This window comes from Manacus candei, unplaced genomic scaffold, assembly GCF_025592945.1.
Source record: "Manacus candei isolate 608988 ecotype Guabito, Panama unplaced genomic scaffold, ASM2559294v1 h1tg000035l, whole genome shotgun sequence".
Taxonomy (NCBI): domain Eukaryota; kingdom Metazoa; phylum Chordata; class Aves; order Passeriformes; family Pipridae; genus Manacus; species Manacus candei.
The window spans coordinates 7,468,030-7,489,259 of NW_026138083.1; the positions used below are offsets into that span (position 1 = coordinate 7,468,030).

Sequence of the window (21,230 nt, forward strand, 5' to 3'; positions counted from 1 at the left end):
TAATCCATAAAGATATTTAGGATTTACTCACCAAAACAAGTAAACAACAGTGTTTCAAGGAACAGTTAGACAAGCAAATATGGTAGGAGGTGTCTAAGGCTCACTTTAAAAATACATAAATACAGTGTACGAATCCTCCATGACAGGATTCAGGCAAACTTGCCTGGTTATTTGTGCTAATATTATAGACACCATTACAGTTCATTGTGAGTCAAAAATGTCAAGTATATGCTGAATTCAGACAATCTCTCCTCAATAAATGTTTTTCTCCTCTAGAAATAAGGAAAGGGATACTGTTCCAAATTAAGAATAATGACAAAACAAGGCAGAGAGATCCAGAATAACACCACACCTTCAAATAAGGAAAAAGCTAGATCAAATCTGAAAAAAAAATCACTTTAATTCCAGCTGGAAAAATGCACTGCCATGTCTGTTAGCCATTAATCTTGCTGTGAATTCAAAATTCTAATTATGCAGCTAAACATTAAGAATTTTAATTACAGGGCATGCCATAATTTAAGACAACCATTTCATTCTGACAAATTATGACCTACCTCATACTTCAGCTTCCGTTGAACAGTGCCGTTATTAAGCCTCTCATTATCCTAAGCACAAAAAAGGTACAGGTGATTATTAAAAAGAGTGCCTTTCTTGTATAAGTTCATTTAAAAGTATTCAGAGGAAGAGACAGTCCTTCTAATAGACAAAAATAATAATTTTCTTATCAATATTTATGAAAACCACTGGCTTAGAAGTCAATCAACCCGGTCTTTGGATCAATCAGATCATCAGTTTTTGAATGGGCATTTGTTTACATGTATAAAGTTCCATTCAGATTAACATTCATTTTTATCAACACATTTTTTCCTGACATAAAATGAAGATTTTTATTTTATCTAAAAACTTCCTATTGCCACTTACACATTATTCCCTGCCAAAACCCCCACAGAATACAACATAAACCAGCCGCTGGAAATAAAAAGATGATCAAAATCTAAAAACTGATATCCCTGATTTACTGTTTACTTTTTTGATAAATTAAAACTAAGTAAACATAGGAAAACAAAAATTATTGAAAAACAAAACTAAATCACTGGTTTCACATAGTACATTAAAGGTCAGGATTTCCTACCCATCTCTACCCACCTTTAAACTTTCTGTAGACCAGGCCACACTAACATCGTTATCCTCAGCTTTATGATGAATATTCTGGAGCCTTCTCTGCACTTCTTGTTCAATAAAGGCATTTATCCTTCAAGAAAATGTGTATGTGTAAAAAGAGTGTATTTTACATAAAAGTTAAGACAGACTAAAGAGCTCTTTGAAATGCTTCTAAGTACTGCACAACTCTTAATTAGCAGGCTTAATGTTAGACCAGTTTTATCCCTCTGTAAGGAACACAGACTTTTGAGTGAGTGTTTCTCCAACAGGCAAAGGTTAGCAATTTATTATCACAATTAGACAAATTAATGGACCCCAGGTTAAGCCACTGCTACGTGTACAGTTCTACATATAAGTGGCAGTGAGACTAAGAGTGATGAAGGAGAACAAGAAGGCTGGGGTTGCATCTTCAGTAACTTCACAGTTTGCATTTATCACTGCTGTGATATCAGCAACTTGGGCTAACAAAGGTTTGGTTTTCAAACAGAAGGAACGTTCCAAGAGCTGATATCAACAACTGCACGTGTAAATGTAACAAGAACAGATGAAACAGATTTTAATGATACCAGGTAGCTGCCCTATTAAAAAAGGTTTAGGATAATTTAATTTACTTTGTTGCCTTAAGTGTATATGAAGCAAAACCATATAGACAAGTAACTGTAAACACAAAAACAATTTAAATACATTTTAGCCTACAGTTTCCCAACCCTCTATTCTAAAACAAACTGCACAGGAACAACAGATTAGGCTGTTGGTCATTTATAGTAGAATACAGCACACAATTCTATTTCCAGACTAGTTCTTCAGTACAATTACATCATGGCTGGGCTTCACGAACGAAGATTTGGGAAGGGCTTTACCCACGTTTGTTACAGGTACGCTGGTGGCTAAAAAGGTCAATGCGAGATAGGCACGTCTGGTTGCAAAAGGCACAGCAGAAAGACTCCTTAGATGGTATATTCAGCAAGGTACGATTCTTTCTGCGTTGTCTTTTCTCCTCAAGAGTGATCCTGCGTGCTTTCTCAAAGGCAGCAGCAGCGTTACAGATGGTGTCTCCAGACCTCCCGATTGGAGGCCAGAGTAGACCAGTTATGATGATCAATATGGCCAAGGCTGAGATGTTGTTTCAGGAAGTCCTTGTATCTTTTCTTCGGGGCTACTCTCTTGCAGCAGTCAGTGGCAAGTTCACCATAAAGCAAGATCTTAGGGAGGGGGTGGTTGGTCCTTCATCCTTGAGATGTGCCCTGCCCAACGCAGCTGTGTTCTCAGCAACATGGCCTCACTACTCATAACTGCTGCCTATTCTAGAACAGACATGTTAGTCACATAATCTGACCAGTGGATGTTTAGGATTGTAGGGAGGCAGCGTTGACGGAAGCGTTCTAGGAGTTGCAGGTGGTGGCGGTAGATGACCCATGATTCAGATCCATATAAGAGAGTAGACAGCACAATGGTTCTGTAAACACTGAACTTTGTACTTTTCTTGAGGTGTTTATTTTGCCAAACTCTTTTATGAAGCTTTCCAAAGGCACTATATGCCTTTGCTAACCTGTTGTCTATCTCTCCGTCACTCTTACCATCCGAGGAGATGAGGTTACCTAGGTAATTAAACTGTTGGACTGATTTGAGCTCTGATTCGCCAATGGTGATATGGGGATGATGGAAGACTTCCTGAGGTGCTGGTTGATAGAGAATTTCTGTCTTCTTTAAGCTGACTTCCAGCCCAAAGAGTTCAGCAGCATCTGCAAAGCAGGATGTTAAATGCTGCAGGGCTGCTTCTGTGTGGGCATCAAGGGCGGCGTCATCAGCATAAAGCAACACTTTCAGACTCTTTTCAGTACTAGCCATGTAGTCCAAGACTCAGCTATTCAGTCCATCACACAACAACCGGTGAAGTATGAATTGGATACTGCCCCCACTTTAGGAGAAACCCTTAAGGCCATACAGCAGGTGGAAATCAGCAAGGAAGCTGGCGTTGATGGAATTCCACCTGAAGTCTGGAAACATGGGGGCCTTACACTCCATGCTAAATTTCACGAGTTTGTACTGCGCTGTTCGGAACTAGGCCAACTACCATCAGTACAATTACAGTACTTAAATAAAATCCAACCCTGGCAGAACGGTCTTTCAAAATATTTCTTTTCAAAAGCTTTTGCTTGTATTCCTACCAAAACATTGCAGGAAGCAGGTTACCTACCTGTCATCAACCAGAGGAGCAGAGGGTGGCTGTGGCTTTGTTGAGCTGGTAGGGGAAGTGCTATGGGAGAGTCTCTCTTCCAATGTTCCATGGTTTCCTTTCTGAGCACCATCACCCTCGTATATTTTTTGCTTCAGCTGCTGAATTTCCTGGTCCAGGCTACAAAAAAAGATCTTAAGATGTAATCTGCTTTGGTTTAGAGTTGATTTCCATAGTTCTGATGGGAAGTAATGTACTTAAACTGTACATGTATGTAAGATTGTAAGCATTAATATTTATGAAGGTCTAAAAATCATAATAGTTCTTTAGGCATATTTAGAAAGGAAAAGAAACAGCTTAAAACCATGTTCCAACAGCATTATTAAGTTGAATAAAACAACTTCAGTAACTTCCAGTGCAAAAGGTATCTAACTCAGCACATTCATTATTAACTCATAAGACCTAACCTATCTATTAGAATCACTTGAATAAATGTTCCTCTTCCAGAACTCTATCAGTGACCTCATTTATTACCTTCCAGTGTGAAGTAAATGAGGACATGAAGGGGAAAAAAATTAAAACCTTGAAATACTAAGCACTAATACAAAACCCCAAAGAACACCTAAGACACTGATGTGGCAAAACATATTGTAAGGAAATCTTTAAAATTCTGTACTATATATATAAATTTTATTTTCCAGTTATTCCATCTGTATATATATATTTGAAAATTTACTTGTAAAATAAAAATCTAGAACTTATATATGCACCTAGCAAATCATCTTTTGAATGATTCCTTGCTTTTCCTAACAAATAAATTTCATTCCAGCCACATTTATGCACAGAATGCAATACGTAAAATTAGGTACCCTTTTTTGACTGAAAATGTCTGAGGCATTTTGTAGGAAATAAAAAGCACTTCTTGCTTTATCAATTAGTCTTTATTTATCAGTTAGTCAAAATAAAATATATGATAATAAAGTAATCTGCAGAACACCCTTTTCACTTGCAATGTAGTTGAGATTAGATTAGTAACACAGTAATAATCTCCCCCATTTTCATTACAATTTTTGTCTCTAAAGGTTATTGTTTTTCTAGAGATTACTTAAAAATCAAATAATAAAAGAGAAGAAATTCCTGTAAAAAACAGGGGAAACTATGCAAAGTTGGGATTCTACCACTTTGCCTACAATTGTATATATCCAAATTGAAGTACAATGCTAGAACTACTTTATTCCATCCTGGGGGTTAAAAGAAAATTAAAGAGATTATGAATGCTGAGGCTTAGGCTGAATTGTTACTTCATTTGTAGAGTACTTTTTGCTGCCAAAAGCCATCTGTTTCTTCTGATTAGCAGCAAAACAATCTTGTGTCCTGAGGGGAAGTGGATGGGAGATGGTTGCTGGATATAGGAGAGTGTTTGCATCTATGGAAAATCAATTTAACCACAAAAATCAAAATTATATTAAAGGAACAAAGCTTATCTCTTGGTTTGTAAACATCCTAATAGGAAAAGATATCACTTTTTATAGCTATGAGCAGTCTTGTGATGCATCCACCAGTAAGAACTGTAAACTGCACCTTGCCACTTGTGAGTGATGCATCCCATTGCCTCAAAGATGACTCTAAAGTTGCTTTATGTTCATTCTATTGCCCCAAACCTCTGCTAGTAAAGACAAAATGTGTATGCACTATCCCAATATAAGTTCACTTCAAATTATCTTTTTGTGGGTCATCCCTGTAGGTGAAAGAATTTGAGCTTATACAGGATTCAAACTGAAAAAAAACCATTTTATCCAGGTATGATGAAATTATAGTCTTGTAGCATATCAAGTGAATATTGCACTTCAACATTTTTAGAGACTTAACACTGAACTAGAGCATATCATCACATAATGGGATCTAGATAAACAATAAGAAACATATATAATTCATATGCTTACTATGGCATCACGTCCTGTGCAGCGTAAATTCAAACACAAGAGCAATAAGTGACCTGAAATGTTTAACACACTATCACATATTTTAAGATTTTTCTTCTGCCTCAACATTCACAAAAACATTCTGAATTGAATTATTCAGGCCCACGGGCTATTCACTGAAAGACTTCAAAGTTTTATTTAGCTTGTACAACAGAACTTTGGAGTAAACAAGAAAAAAACAAGGAAAAAAAATATTTTTTCACTTCCTTGGTGTCTTTTCCAAACCTCAGTCTTCTAGCTTTCAATATACTTTTTCACTTATCACACAACCCAGCAATCTCTTGAGGGCTAACTAAGCTGTGTATTTTTGTGGAACCTCCAGTTGTTTATGGCTCACTTTAGTCGAGTGAGGTGCTAAGTGTAGAAAATGAGATTTTATGTCCAAGACAATTATGGAAAATAATGACAATATCCACTACAAAATGATAAATCCGTACTGAAAATGTTTAACTAAAATCCAAACAATGTAGCTATAAATGTTGAAAAAGTTATCTCTACACAGTGTACTGAAAGCAACTATTCTCTTCTGATAATGGTTTAACTGGAAAGCAATACAGAAGAGCTCTTCAATATGGCTATCGGCAAGTTTGTTTTCATAGTTTTTTTTTAAATCAAGCCATCTGTTTCAAGGGCTTACGAAGGAGGGTTCACATAATCAGTGAAATATTAAAAAAGCAAATGACAAATGGTACCTCAAGAAAAAACCTACTTCATTGTTTCACCAATATTCACAGGTTTTAAAGCTTCAGTATTAGTAAATCAGATAAAACATTTAAAAATTACAATTCTGCCCTCTTTCTGTACTGCAGGGACTAAATGCATTAATCCCAGTGGATTTTCACTCAGGCCAAAAATGAAACAAAAGATTTTTTCCTCTTCTTCCATACAGAAAGATCCTTCCCTACCTGAATCACTTTTGTCTGAGCTTCCCATACTTGGGTTGAACATCATGCTACCAGATATCACGTGTATAACTGATGACATTGCTTCTGTACCTAGAAGGAGTTGTCATCACACAGGAGCAGTATTAAAGCCTCTGTGTATTTGCCAATAACCTTCAAAAGCTTCAAACTTTACATACATATATGGCTAGTTTATTTTTATTTAGCCCTGAAACCAGTAACAAAAAAATTAAATATTACCCCTGTTTACTCTGAATACCAGAAGTGTTCCAGAAGTACTAGTTGAGAGAGACAGTTGGCAGGTCTACTGTAACTATTCGTTTCCAACCCCTGAACAAACATTTGACTTGTTACTAATAAAGAAACAAAATGCTATATAGAAATATTTTAAGAGAAAAAAAGTTGTTAGATGGTCCATTTTTTGTAAGGGCAGAACATAAGGTTGTCTGAGCTTTGTAAAACAATTTAAAGTACTGTGCTGGTTAATGCAAATAATATCCTGCTGAGGACAGGATAAGTCTCTGAACACAAGAGAAATCGATGAGTGAGCAAGAATCCTTTGAAAAACAATGCAGAGTTTCAATTCTGGGTAAACTACTTGAAACTCACGAAGAAACTCAAATACTGGGACACAGAACAAGTCATGTTCTCAACATCTAAAATATAAAATGATTCACCTTCTCTGGATAGGTTCTAATCAATGGAAGCCACCACAGGACTCACCGTTCTCGGTCTTGCTCGAGGGCTTTCTGCTGAGCCTCCAGACTGGCCTGCAGCCCTGCCTGCTCACTGCAGCTGTTGTTCAGGGTGGCCAGTTTCTGTCTTTGCTCTTCGATTTCAAAGTCTATCGTCGAACGACGCTGCAAAGCTGAGTGTCTCCTTTCTAACTTAGCAACAGCCTGCTCCAGAGCCTCTCTCTGCTGCTTTTCCCTTGATTCAAGGATTTCTTTTTCCTTTTTCCGAACCTTTTCTTCCTGACGAGCTACATTGGCTGTGAATTCAAAGGTTTCTTGAAGCTGCTCCAGCTGATTTGTGCTGGCTCTATACTGGGCAAGCTTCTCTTCTTTTTCTTCTATTTCTTTCTCTATTTGATAGAGAATATTATCTAACCCTAACAAGCCCCTATCAAGGACTTCAGAAGCTCTTTGTTTTTCTTCCAGCAGAGCTGGCAAATGATTACTCTTCAGGTACTCAAGCTGGCGTACTTTAGATTGGAGTCTGTACTCCACTGGCTTTATCTTGTCAACTTCTTCAGCCCTGAGTATGGGATCCACAGAGTTTTCATCATCTCTCTTGGGATTTAAATGTTCTTCATGTGCAAATTTTAAGTGCTCCAGAGCTCCTTTTTCATCTGCTATTTCCTTTTCTAGGTGATCCATTTGCTGAACTAAATCTTTTTCCAAAACAGTCAACCGTTCCAGCTGTTTCCTTTTGAACTCTACAAAATCATGCTGTGCTTTTTCTAAATCCTCATGGTTTTCATCACCTTCAGAGCGGGCCTCCTTGACTTTCAATAGAGATTCTCTAATATCTTCAAGGTCTCTTCTCTCTTCTTCAACTCTCTGCACATCCCCTCTCTTCAGGAGGTCTATCATGACCTGTTTCTCTCGAAGCTGTTCCTCTAGATGAGCCACAAGCATCACCTGCTCTCTTTCCTGTTCTTCAAGTCTTTTTTTTTCTGACTCCAGCTTAACATATTGTTCATCTTTTTCCTTTTTAAGTCTTTCTAGTTCACGAAAAATCTGCATTTTCTCTGCTTTTTCATTATGATTAAGTTCTTGTAGTCGCTGCAACTCCTCTTTGACCCGGGCAAAAATTTCTTCCTGATGCTTTTTCTTTTGAAGCTCTATCTCCTGTTGTTCCCGTAATCTCTCTTCTTCAAATTTCTCTTTTTCAGCCAGCAAATCCTTTAACCTGCTCTCAATGTGAACACTTCTCCGTTTCAGACTCTCCTCCTGTTTTCGAATTTGCAGCTGAACTATCTCTGTCTCTTTTCGCTGTGACTCTACTTCTTGCTGCATTCTTACGAGTTCTGCTTTGTCAGATCTTTGTTTTTCTTCCATCTCTTCTATTTGTTTCCTGCAGTAAAACATTTGCATGAAGTTAAAAAGGTTTGGTCTAGGACTTTCCAGTATATATAACCATTTCTTTCTTTAATAGTTTTGCTTTGCCACAGGTTGAGATCTTACACTGCTTGGAAGTGACTCAATGCATGAAACAAATGGAAAAGACACTCATATAGTCTGTGTCAACATAAAAAGTTGTGGATATATAAAGTTATAGGAAGACACGCTACATAGCACTTTTGTTAGTAAAAAATTAAGACTTTATTAGTTCTGCCAAATCTAATAAAAATATTGATAGAACACATCCATGCACACAGTGAAGAATAAACACAGATTTTTATATATACATTCTCATACAAACAAATTTGTATAAAAGGACTTGATCAGCAATTTGCCTTACCAAATTTAAGCCAACAGATGAATTAAAACAATGCCTTCTCTGACCCCGACTGAATTATCGATAAACAGATTATAACATATAAGACAAATTACTGCGTCCTGTGTAATCTCTCTTTTAAAGGTTCTAAGCACATTCCAAATGCGGGCAGACTTGAAGGCCCCATTGTCCCCATAATACAAGTAAAGACAACCTGCAAGTTAGTTGGTTATTTTGTGAGAAGTTAAAGTCAGATAAATTAAATCACAAGCAAACCAATTTCAGCACAATCTGAATTCAAATCCCATCAATATAACAAAAGGGATAAATATCAGTGATCCTATGTTGCATCAATTGCTGAACAGCATCTTGTAGTGCTTCAGAGTTTCAAGGGTTTTCTGAATTTACTTTACCTAGTCCAACTATATAAAGAGCTCTTTCAAAATGGAACAAGTCATCTAGGGCTGAGATGGCAGAGTGGTTTTCAATGCATGAATCTAATCAGTGCTGGAATCTGCAACAAGGTCCGAGCTATCACCTCCAAAATCTTAGCAGATATGAGTGCCAGAATAGTCAGCTCAGTTTGCCAGTTGACAACAATGCTTTCTTCTGTACTTCAAACTGATACCCAAATAATGTTCTGATAAGCATTATTAGTATGTCCATTCCACACCATAGTTTTATGTAAGAGAAGCAGAGTGCAACATGTGAGTTTTTGCTATCTCGAATTAATCTAAAGGCAGTTAAACCAAAAAAAACCAACAAACTCAATAAAGAATGTAATTTGCTGTCCTTTAAAACAACACCACAAAAATTAAGAGCAAAGGTAATATATTAGATTTGTATAATCTATCCTCCTCATATCTTTGTGTTTCAGAGTTTCTTTGCTTATAAAAATCACAATTAGCTACAATTCAGCTATTCAGGGTCCTCTGCTTGCTGAGTAACTAACATCGTGATCCCAAAGCAGTGATTTAAATGAGTCTATAACGTGTACTTACAGATACACATAAATACCATAGAGAATAATGTTACCTTTTACTTTCTAATTTTTCAAGCTCCTCTCGTTGTTGTCTCTCAAATTCTAGCCTGATTTAAAAAAAAAGAATACGGTTAAAAGGTTATTTCCTGAATGTCACAAAAGTAGGAAGATATGATGCAGTTCAATCCCTGGTTAGATGATAACAATGATACAAAAGAAGCTTCATAAAACTACTTTCTACAAGAACAGAAAATAGTTCCTTTATTAGGGTTACAAATTAGATATCATGCTGTCTGACATGAGCATAAACAGAAAAATAAATTAATTTCTGGGGAAAAAAAAAATTTAAAAGGGAAAGTTTGAAGAGACATAAAAATGATTAGCATAGCCTCTTGAGTTAACTACATGCAGACATGGCAATCAATATATAGAAATTTAATTTCTCTACCTTAGACAGATCGGTCCTTTTACAGGGAAAAGACTGCCATGGGAGGCAGGGGGAAACAGAGCAATCAGTTGAGAAAGGAATTGATACAAAAAATATATTAGCAGTACAGAATACTTCAAAATCAACAACAGTTTGTTTTATTAGAGGTTAAATTGGTTAGAATCATAGAACATTCATCACATTACAGCTCAGAAGTAAAACTTAAATAATTATTCTTTCTAAGCACATTTTTCAGATGCCAGTGATAGTTAAAATGATGCTCATCATCCTATGATTTATTAATTTGGCCATTTTCAGAGAAGGGAAAGCGCTACAAAACTACAAGTGGATGCCTGTAGTACTTCCTTTTCCTTCCAAGAAAAAGAAAATTCCAAAACATTCCTAGGATGCAATCAGTGGGGTTGAAAAATCCCAAAGTGCAACATTTAAGCACTGAACAGAATTAAAATCCATTTATTTAAAATATTTTGAGATTTTAATGTATTTAGTTTGATAAGGATCTGACTAATCATGGGAGAGCATTTTATGTAATTTTTAATATCAGCTTTTATTACAGTTGTACGGAAATATTTTTCTTATTTTAATTTCCTTTGAGAGATTTACTTAAGGAAGTTATTCACAATAAATATTAAAAATGGCAGAGAGAACCTATATATGAACTAAATTATTCAACGAAATACAAAACATTAATTTATTTCAGGTTTGTTACAGTTTAAGGATGTGGAGGTTAGTGAAACAGTCCATAAACACTGAAAAAAATGCAAGACTGCACCACAAGTTGACTTCAAGTTTTTGACAAACTTCAGTTTAAGACAACATGATCCCAATTATATAGACAGGTTTTTAAAAATAAAGTATTTTTGATACTTCTTTCTAAAATCATAGAAATGCCTAGAACAAAAAGAAAATGCCCTTGGAAATATGCAAAAAGTACACTAATAATTTAACATTTATAAAGCTATTTTAATGAACTTTGATTCCTAACATGCTCAAGAGGCATCTTTCTAGTGGTTGCAATATTGGAGAATGATCAGTTCAGCAAATTCCATTTTTCCCTCTCACAAATTCCTTTTAAAAAAATGTCTTCTACAATCCCTGAGAGATCAGCCAAGGTAGATTTTTACACACAACTCCAGCCATTCAGAGCTTTCATGTAACTGTCTCGTCAAGAGTCTTTTCACATTTGCATTAAACCAAGATGAGCACTCTACAGCACAAGGAGCGATGATGATAACTTAGTATTTTTTATTTGATCACAACTCCTGCAGCAGCAATGAAAAACCCTCAAAGTGTTGGAAGAGAACAGAAAGCAATCTTAGGGGGCCTTCAGAAAGCAAAAACTTAATTCAATGGTTACCATGTGCTTTGGTTTTTCCCTCCCCCCTTTTTTTTTAAGCTATACCTCAAAAGTTCTCCCTTTAGTTATGGTCTACTATATGGAATTCAGAGCTGTTAGCTATCACTTCTTACTTAGGGTTTAGCTAACAAATGCCACTATATTCAACATTACTTAAGTCCAAAATAATACAGATCCCAGTCAATACAGCTCTGATTTGTGTAAGTGCAGGTGTCCTTTGGGCACTGTCAGACATCGACCATCTTTGCTTAGACAGTTGGCAAAGAATGATTTAAGTGTATTCCCATGCTTGGTTAAGCCATAATGAAGTAAAACATTTCAGATCAGGTAACATAATGTGCAAAAACCAGAGCAAAAACCTTTTGGTATTTTGACTGTCCTATAAAACAAGTAAGTTGGCAGATATATTTTATACAAGCATAAAAATGGTAACTAACTTCTGACTGAGATCTAATACAAAGAAAATGAGCCACCACAGCAATCAGTCTGGTATAAAAACAGGTCAGCGGTTACAAACTCCATGATTTTCTCTTGGAGGAATTGTCCCTAATACCTTCAACAGGGGTGTCACAACAATCAGTTTTACCTCATACTGAAACGAAGCTGGAAGTGTTCAAAACGTTGTTCAGGAAAAAGGCATGAACTATGCAGAAGTGGTTCTTTCTTCAATGAAAAGGGTTCCTTCCCAGAGCCAAATATGAAGCATCATCATCATCAACACCCCGGTCCACAGCCTCCAAACATGGAGGTATTTTAAAAATGCATATTTAATGCATTTTAGACCAATAAATACTCCTATGAAGAGAAGGGTTGTCATTGCCTGGTGGTGCCTAAGATGGTCTGAGCTTCACTGAAGGCTCTTGTGCCATGGGGTTATTCACAGTGTCTTCATTCTCTAAGGTGCTCACGCTGCAGCCTTTATGAATAGTGCCTGTCTTCCTCAGCTGGCTGCCTATTTTCTTAATACATTTAGGAATTCACCACTTCTGAGACCATTGTCTCTGGAATATTTGCTTCAAACTCATTGTGGACTCAAAGTTATTTCAGGACAGGAGAGAACCTGGGGAGGGAGGACAGACCTCATGGCAGAGACATTGTTTCTTTAAGGAGCTAATGAAAACAAATATCTCAGCATCACAAAACTCCTCCCCAAAACCATTGGCTATAGCGAATCACTGCCAGTTTTACAAAGCACAGATGCCAGACTGATCTTTTCAGTTTAGTCTATCCCAATAAAAATCTTTTTCACATAACCTCTACTCTTTATTAATGTGAGCACTACTGTGACTAGCAAAAAAATATATTAGCTTGAAATTAAAAAGAAACATACAGATATTAAAGACTAGAATCCACTCTTTCTTCTTTTGTAGATCTACCACAAAGGAACTTAATCTGATCAGTGCTGAATTAAAAAGACACTGTTTTCCTGGAAAACGTGTCATATCTAGTGATAAGAGGAGTGTAGATAAGCTGCAGAGAAAGGAAGTCAGTTCTACTAGCATGGTACTACAGTAGTTTAATTTACACAGCACAAAAGTGCAATCTGGTACGACATCTGTTAGGAAAGACTGAGGACTGGCAGGACTACAAAGATGTTACAATGCCATTCGGTAGCCCAATTTATGAGATTAATTTAAAAAAAAACCAATCAAACAAAACAAAACCCCCCATACTAAATCCATGACAAGACCAAGGTTTCTCATCAGTAGTTTTACAGTTACAGTACCATGTAGCTCCCAAATCTTTGTTCACAAAGCCTAGCCATGATGACCATGTAGCTAACAAAAGGCCCACAAATGAAATCTTCAGCATAAATCTATGAGTAGAATTCTCTTTTATCCAATGCTTATTATCTGAAGCAGTGTTGCATGACACCAGATTAAAGACAAAGACTGGGAACAAGCAGAACAAAGAATTTTGCATGTTAAGCCAAAACTTCATGAAACTTTCTCCACATATGGGAAATCAACAGCCAAACAAAAAACCCCACAAACAACAAAAGACCATCTGAAAACACTATTAAGGATAATGCTGATTTTCACATGGAAAAGTAAGCAAGATCCTCATGTTGCTTTCACAACAAGTGAAGGTAATACCCCACAGGCTCTCTGATTGCGAAAGATGCCAGATCTTACAAGATTTTATTGCAACCCACAGAAATCGCAAATTTAGCTACCAGTCTTTAGGTTATCAATACTGAGATTGGAAGAAAAAGTAGTCCTGAAAATGCAAATTAACAATAGGCAGAATGCTAGTCAGCTACTAATATTGCACAGAAAAAACCCCAGAGGGCCAGTACAGAATCTAGGCCTCTGCTGGTGGTGGGCAGTATAGCATCATGTTATGGGAAACTGATACTCTAGTTTATTGTAGTTAAGGCTCATACTATTGGCCCTGCTGAAAAAAAAAAAAATCCAAACTAAATTTTGTGCAGGATATTCTTTTCCATCTGCACTTTTCCAGAATGTAAGATGCTCAACCCCACCTAACTTCTTGGGTACAACTACCCTGCTTTTGATACTCAGAGATAGGATTTATTGAATGTTTCATCCAGGCTGAACAGTCACCACTCAGAAGAATTACCACTGCAGCACTGCACTTGCTTAGCAGCATTTTTAGCTGGAAGTAGAGAGCTTGGGGTCTGCTTTATTCAAAACATATTCTTTTCTTTAACTTGCATTTATCCCAGCCCCCTGTTCCCCTAAAGTAACATTTTTTGCACAATTACCTCCTTGGGACAACCTCATGACATGATCAGGAAAACTCAAGTGCTGTCACAAAGGAGGATATTGTAAAAAAAAACAGTGTTAGCACCAACATAAATAAATTTAAAATTGTCATAGAACCCCAGCCTAAGCTGAAAAGTTGCTGTTGCCAAATTGCTGTCCATAAAGATGCATCAATTATAGAAGATGCTTTCTTCTACTGATTTGTAGGGCTCAGTTAACTACAGTGCAAGCATCAGAGCCTTCTTTCTCTTTACAGCAGTGTCCTAGTTAGGACAGTTGAGACTAGTTCATCATGGTATGGGTGTAACCCAAAACTGTGTATTCTATAGCCTTCCATGCCATTTCCCAGAAATTGTTAGCAGTAGAGGCCTGCGAGACAGGAAGATGTTCCTGTCCTCATACCCTTTTATGGAATTCCCCGCTCTGAAGGAAGGACTGAGCATCCTCATACCCTTTTATGGAATTCCCCGCTCTGAGGGAGGGACTGAGCATTCCTGCCTGAACTGGAGAATATATAAACTTGGAGTTTTGGAACCTTTTTACCACTCCTGGGATCCAGAGGAAGACTGCAGCTCACCGCTCTCAACCAGACTGAGACCACCACCCTCAACTGGACTGCAGTCACCACTTTTGACCAGACTGCAATCACCACTCTTGACCAGACTGCAACAGCACTCTCACCAACAGGTTTTCCCCTCACTTTTTTTTCCTTTGGACTCAGGGGGCCCAAAGAACACCACTCTGTTCATGCCCCAAGGTGCTGGGTTATATATTTGGGTTTTGTGGGTTAAAACCAATTGTTTGTCTGTATAATCGCACTTACTGTGTTATTTTATTAAATTGTTATTCTGATTTATAATCTCTCTTTTGAGTTGAGTTCATTTCCCATGTTGGTTTACCTTTAAACCAGCACAAGCAGTTATAAAAGAAGTAAAAATAGTCACATTTGAGGTTTGGAGGTTTTTTTCAGGGTTGGGGTTTTTTTGGTTTTCTTTGGTTGGTTGGTTTGGTTGATTTGTGGGGGGAGGCGTTTAGTTTTTTTAAGTTACTGATCTATTAGGACAACACTCACCTCTGCACTGCATGAACATGTGTACTCTTAGGTGTGACATCGATTATATGGAATATGTTATTCATCTAAAATATAGGGGTTAGAGTTTCAATTATGAAGATCCAACCACTGGGACCAGTGCTGTTAGATATCTTCACCAATGACAGACAGTGGGATCAACTGCACCCTCAGCAAGTCTGCAAGCTGAGTAGTGTGAGTGACAGGCCTGAAGGATGGGATGCCACCCAGAGGGACCTGGATGAGCTTGAGAAGTGGACCCACATGAACTTCATGAAGTTCAACAAGGCCAAGTGCAGGGTCCTGCACCTGGGTCAGGGCAACCCTCAGTATGAGTACAGGCTGGGGGATGAAGGGATTGAGAGCAGCCCTAATGAGAAGGACTGGTAGATGAGAGGCTGGGCATGACCCCTCAGTGTGCACTGGCAGCCCAAAAACCAACTGTATCCTGGGCTGCATCAAAAGCAGCGTGGGCAGCAAGTGAGGGGGGATTCACTCTCATGAGACCCCATCTACAGGGCTGCCTCCAGCTCTGCAGTCCCCAGCACAGGAAGGACATGGACCAGCTGAAGCAAATCCAGATGAAGGCCATGAAGATGATCCAAGGGCTGGAGTACCTCTGCAATGGAGACAGGCTGAGAGAGCTGGGGTTGTTTAGCCTGGAGAAGAAAAGGCTCTGGGGAGACCTCATAGCAGCCTTTCAGTACTTGAATGGGGCTTATAAGAAAATGGGGACAGACTTCGCAGCAGGGCTGTTGTGATAGGACAAGGGGTAATGGTAGATTCAGAATAAGCATAAGGAAGAAATTTTTTACAATTAAGGTGGTGAAACAGTGGCACTGGTTGCCCAGAGGGGTAGTAGATGCCCCATTCCTGGAAATATTCAAGGTCAGGTTCAATGGGGCTCTGAGTAACCTGATCGAGCTAAAGATGTCCCTCCTCATTGCAGGAGAGGTTGGAACTAGGTGACTTTTAAAGGTCCCTTTCAACCCAAACAATTCAATGATTCACAAGCTTCCTCTCTTAGAAAAACACATACACATAACAGTGACTATAAAATAACCTCAGACAGGTTTTATTGCTCACAAACAAGTGACCTGCATTCCCTATGTAATACGATTTTCTTGTGTTTACAAATTTAGCAGGACAAAATATCTGTTCCTCCAAGACAGTTCACAAATATTAACTGAATGCAGACTAGCAGGAGAATATCAATAATTAACCCTCTGTTTATAGTTTATAGTTTAATAAAGCACAGGCATGAAGTCTTCAGGAACATGACGAGTGTTTCACCTAATCTTATCCTAAATTTCAAGAGCAAGAGTGCTCTTATAATCATATTCCACAAAGGAAAGTAAAAGTCACAAGAACTGTTAAATAGGAAAAATGGGAATGTTTCTAAAAATTGCTGCACACATTGACAATCTAATAAAATTATCTATACTGTTTAATTTCCAAGAAAGCAAAGCAAGATGTTTGAAGAACCAATAAGAAAAAAAAGCTATATTCCCTAAAACATATCTAGAAAAAAGAAGAATTTGCTGCAATCTACTCCATCAGAGACAATCAAGTAACTCTCCAGACTTTCTCTTTTTTTTTTTTTTTTTTTTTTTTTAAATAAGGTTTACTAGAAAAATCCTCTCTATAAGGCACCGTTTGGCATTACCTGAAGACAGTATGACTTCTTGGGCTGGGAAATCATTTTTAAGCATACCTTCAACTGGGCCTTGCCCATGCCATTATATTTTGCTGAAAATCTGAATGACTAGTGAGGTAATGCTGAAACAATGTGTCCTCCTCTATACTGACTGCAAACTCCAAGTCAGTAATATCCAGTATAATACAATTATTCATAACAATATTGCAGCAGAATAACATTTTTAGTCAGGGAAAAGCCCAGGATAGCTGACCAATAACCAGAGGTAACAACTGCCAGGAATTTTCCCCAGCTCACGGAAAACATACAAGCAACTGTCACTGTAAGTTTTTAGATTGAACTATTTGAAGAGCTAAAGAAATAGAAAAATATACATATACTTTTTTGGATCTTCTTTACCATCTCTGTCTCAAAATAAGTTGTAATTTATCAGCAACCAGCTCACAATCTTGAGATCTCTGTAGGTAGCTCAGTAGCAAAAGAGTAACAGTCACATTTGAAGCAGGGTTATTACACATACTCCCTATTATTTAGACATCGTTCAACTTGAAGTTATTATTACCTGTCCAATCTTCCTAAATTCTAATGGATAAAGAGCAACCCCACAGTAAAACTCAGGAATAAAGCTGCACTATCCAAGCCTATAATTCAATTTAGAGCCAACTTTTTCAAAAGCACATAGGTGGTTAAAGTGCCTCATCTCACACTCAATTCAAAACACCAGCTAAGGAAAAAAAAATATGAACAAAACACCATCAATTCTCTGTAAGTCATTTAAGAATAGTGGTAAAATCATTAAAAACTGCTTCTCTGCAATAAGCATTCTATGTCATTGTAACTGCATAATAAATCTTTTTTCCATATCCTAACTTGACCACCTACTCAGAGGTACAGAGGTGAGAACACAAGCCATTTCTCAGCCTTTTTATGCTTTTATTGGTAATATATGAACTCAAGAGATCTTAATTTTCAGTTCACAATGCATTTTTTCAGGAAAAACAGTTAACTTGAGTCATAATGCCTTTGGAACATTTCAAACAGCTAAAATAAAGAATGGTTGGAATTATAACAACTGCATTTTAGAATATACTCACCCTGGATTATAAAGCATAACTGCTGACAGGTTCTCACAGGATTTTGAAAGATCTGTCATAGACAAGCTGAAGGAAGACAGCAGTCCACTCTAACAACAGATCATAAAATAAATGTATTAGACAAGTAATGACATGTTTACAAACTTACTTTGCTTCACCTGATGAAATATTAACTAAAGTATGTGAAGTAAATAATAAAGGTATTCTATAACAATCCAGTTATGTCTATATTAGAAAGAAAATTGTGAAAAGGTTTAAATTTACCAAATGCTGATTTAATCTCACCTTTCTTTTCTCCCTTAGCTTGGCAGCTTCTTTGGGGTGGTTAAAGCGAAACATATTGGTTCTTCCAAGTAATATAACAGCACCTGATGAGAAAAACACAGACCACTCACCGACAACATTCTGTACCCAAAAGTACCATGTAATTTTTCAGACACACAACATGTAAGCAAAGACTTCCATTAAGCAAGAACAAAATGAAAATGCATTTTGACAAGGTAAGTGTATATCCATGCATAGTCACAGCTACCTTAACTGATGTATACAGTCTATTCCTTCCTCTTCCTACTTACAGAAAAATAAAAACCCACACATGTTCACATACTGCATGAATATGACCAACACAAAGGTCGATCATGTTCATGGAGTTCAGGTAAAGAATAAATATAGGTAGAGGAAGCAGCTGCCCTAATTTGATCTATACACTCTTCAACGGTGCTACTTTGCAAGCCAGGAGTAGGTACCAGATCTAATGGGAACATCCATAGATGTGACCAAGAACAAACTTGTCCATCCACTACTGATCACTGTCAGGTTTGAATTCACCTACATCAAAAGCTCTAGATCTCCATTACTTGTACTCTCACATTTTACTTCTCTCTGTGGAACACTGAAGTTTATTGTCACTCAAAACAGGATTATTAGACTTCTATACCCAACAACTATTTTCTGAGGGAAGAACCTTGAATAATTCATATTGCTCAATGCAGATCTGTTATTGTATTTAATCAGTTAAGGTACAGGTCACAAATAATGAGATTCTGAGCAATCCTTATCATATTTTAAAGACAATGGTACCAAGATTAATACTTCCCTACTAAGAAGTACATTGTCAGTGATGCCTCACTACTGTCATAACATGGAAGTCTTCCAAGTTCATCACCACAGAATCTAACATGGAAGTCTTCCAAGTTCATCACCACAGAATCAAGCATTTGATCTGTCAGTCAATACGAGGCATTTTTAAAAAGAAAAAGGACTCCATTACACTCACAGTATGAAAAAGCTCCACTTAAACTGTTAATCAGAAACAAATTCTTACCATCTGAAATGAAATGCTGTCCTTAGCAAGGAATGCTTCTCTTAAAATCAGCTTAATTAAGTGTACCAACTCAAATTAGGTCACCCAGTCCTGGCAAAGAAATGGCAAAAAGCACTACAGCCACTTCTTGCTGTCTACACAAAACCTCAGTTTTGGACACACAAATAATTTACCTCACTCTTATCTTAGAAAGAATTACCTTTCACAAATCTGTATGAAATCCCTGCAGTTACTTTCAAATGAAGATAAAATAATTGTAAACATTGTAAACCTCCCTAGGTGGAAGAAACTTAAATAAAGTAATTAAAATTTCAGAATGAATAGTCATAGATATTTGTTTCTAACTTCATAAATTTAAGAGAAAGAAGAGAGAGACTTAACAGCAAGCACATGAGAGTCAATCTCTGATGATGGATCATAGGAATAACTCCTAGGTTTCTCTTTAAAGTACAGAAGGGTTTATAGTTTGGCCCAAAAACCTGAAAACTTGTTCTAAGGTGAGGATATATTTAAGGAAAAGGACAAACTCTAATTGTGAATATTAATACCGTTACCTTTAGAAATCCCACCATATATGTTCTTAAGAGTAAAAAAATATGTAGTTAGGTTACATTTACAAAAAAAAGCCACATTAGCCAGAATATACAAATGGTGGAAGTAATCTGTAGAAGGAAGTGGTAATTAATTACTATGCCTCCTTTTTTTAAGCTCCATGACAGTCTAACACATTTTCAAATGAACAGCTATTAATGATAAACGGAAACATTTAAATATATCAGCAGTTAATCAGCATCACCTAAAAGCAGATATTTCAGGAGGCTGGCACTTCATGCTGTGAGACTAAATGCTAACACAGCCAGGATGTATGGATTGTGCATGAGTCATTAAACTAGTGATTTAATCAGTTTTGCACACCTAATGTCACAGTTGGTACCTTCCTCTCAGATTCAGTCTGGTTACACACACAAAAGGTCATCTTATGCAGCTGATTTTCACTATTTAGTAACACTAAGCATCCCTCTACTCTCCTTTTTTTTTGAGTTCCAAATTTCTGCCTAAAGAAATTATTGAGGGGAAAAAAAAGTCATGTTTCCACTTTTCACAGTATACAAAAAAAGTTGTGACAGGCATCTGAACGAGAGAAATAGCATCCAAACTCCTACTTTCTTTTGAGGCACATCGAACTTTACTGCCTTTGAAATGCAGCAGAATAAAGTAAAGATGAGAGATTGAAACCCAATTTTGATTGTTAACAGTGTTATTTGCCATTAATGTCAATGTTTCTATTGTTAACAATTTATCCATGGGATTTATCCAAACCTAAGACCAAGGAGGCTGGTGGGGGGTTTTTTCATATCTGTAATAGAAACAAGCATTTGCATGAAGAAATTGGCACTTAAAAAAAACCAAAAAACAAACCCAAACAAACCCAACATCCCCTCTCTACACCAAAAGTCCTAACTTTCTGCAAGCAGCCTTTGGAAGCATTTCTTAGAGTTCACAAAAGATGCAAGACTCCCCTTGTCCAACACTACATCCTTCCTTTGTTAGGCCAGGCTTACTCTGAAAGCTTCTTTCCAGGAATGTAAAGTGAGATTGTTTTTCAGCAGCTGAGCTGTGTCACAAGCTCACTCCTAAACAGGTCTTTTTCAGCTCATTGCTGAATGGGAAGATATTCTGGGTGCTCCTGGAAGATAAAACATCCTGAACCTCTGCTGCAGCACTCACCAGCTCACTTGTCAGCCAGTATTTTCCAGGCCAACACAATACACCTTTGTTCCCAGCTGTCCTGGCTGCATTTTCATTTCCAGATTTTAAAGCTTTTATATTAAAATTATAATTCTCTAAACTTCCTCCCTAAGGGTTAGCCTCCCCCTTTTGGTCATTTCCATACAGCTGCAGAGAAC

The 21,230-nt window shown here is 37.2% G+C and overlaps 1 protein-coding gene across 7 annotated transcripts in view; it reads right to left on the reverse strand.

The window, feature by feature from the left end:
• The window catches only part of KIF16B (kinesin family member 16B), a 140,763-nt gene that overhangs the window by 52,335 nt on the left and 67,198 nt on the right, over window positions 1-21,230 (reverse strand). For 5 of the 7 annotated variants that reach the window (XM_051792671.1, XM_051792669.1, XM_051792672.1 and 2 more), the window contains exons 16-23: window positions 18,285-18,367; window positions 18,000-18,088; window positions 10,094-10,126; window positions 9,699-9,752; window positions 6,945-8,300; window positions 3,359-3,517; window positions 1,147-1,252; window positions 555-605 (exon numbers count right to left, since the gene is read on the reverse strand). In XM_051792671.1, the coding sequence (XP_051648631.1) occupies window positions 555-605; window positions 1,147-1,252; window positions 3,359-3,517; window positions 6,945-8,300; window positions 9,699-9,752; window positions 10,094-10,126; window positions 18,000-18,088; window positions 18,285-18,367 (1,931 nt within the window). The remainder of the gene's footprint in view (window positions 1-554; window positions 606-1,146; window positions 1,253-3,358; window positions 3,518-6,944; window positions 8,301-9,698; window positions 9,753-10,093; window positions 10,127-17,999; window positions 18,089-18,284; window positions 18,368-21,230) is intronic. The other 2 variants (XM_051792670.1, XM_051792667.1) reach the window with 1 other exon arrangement.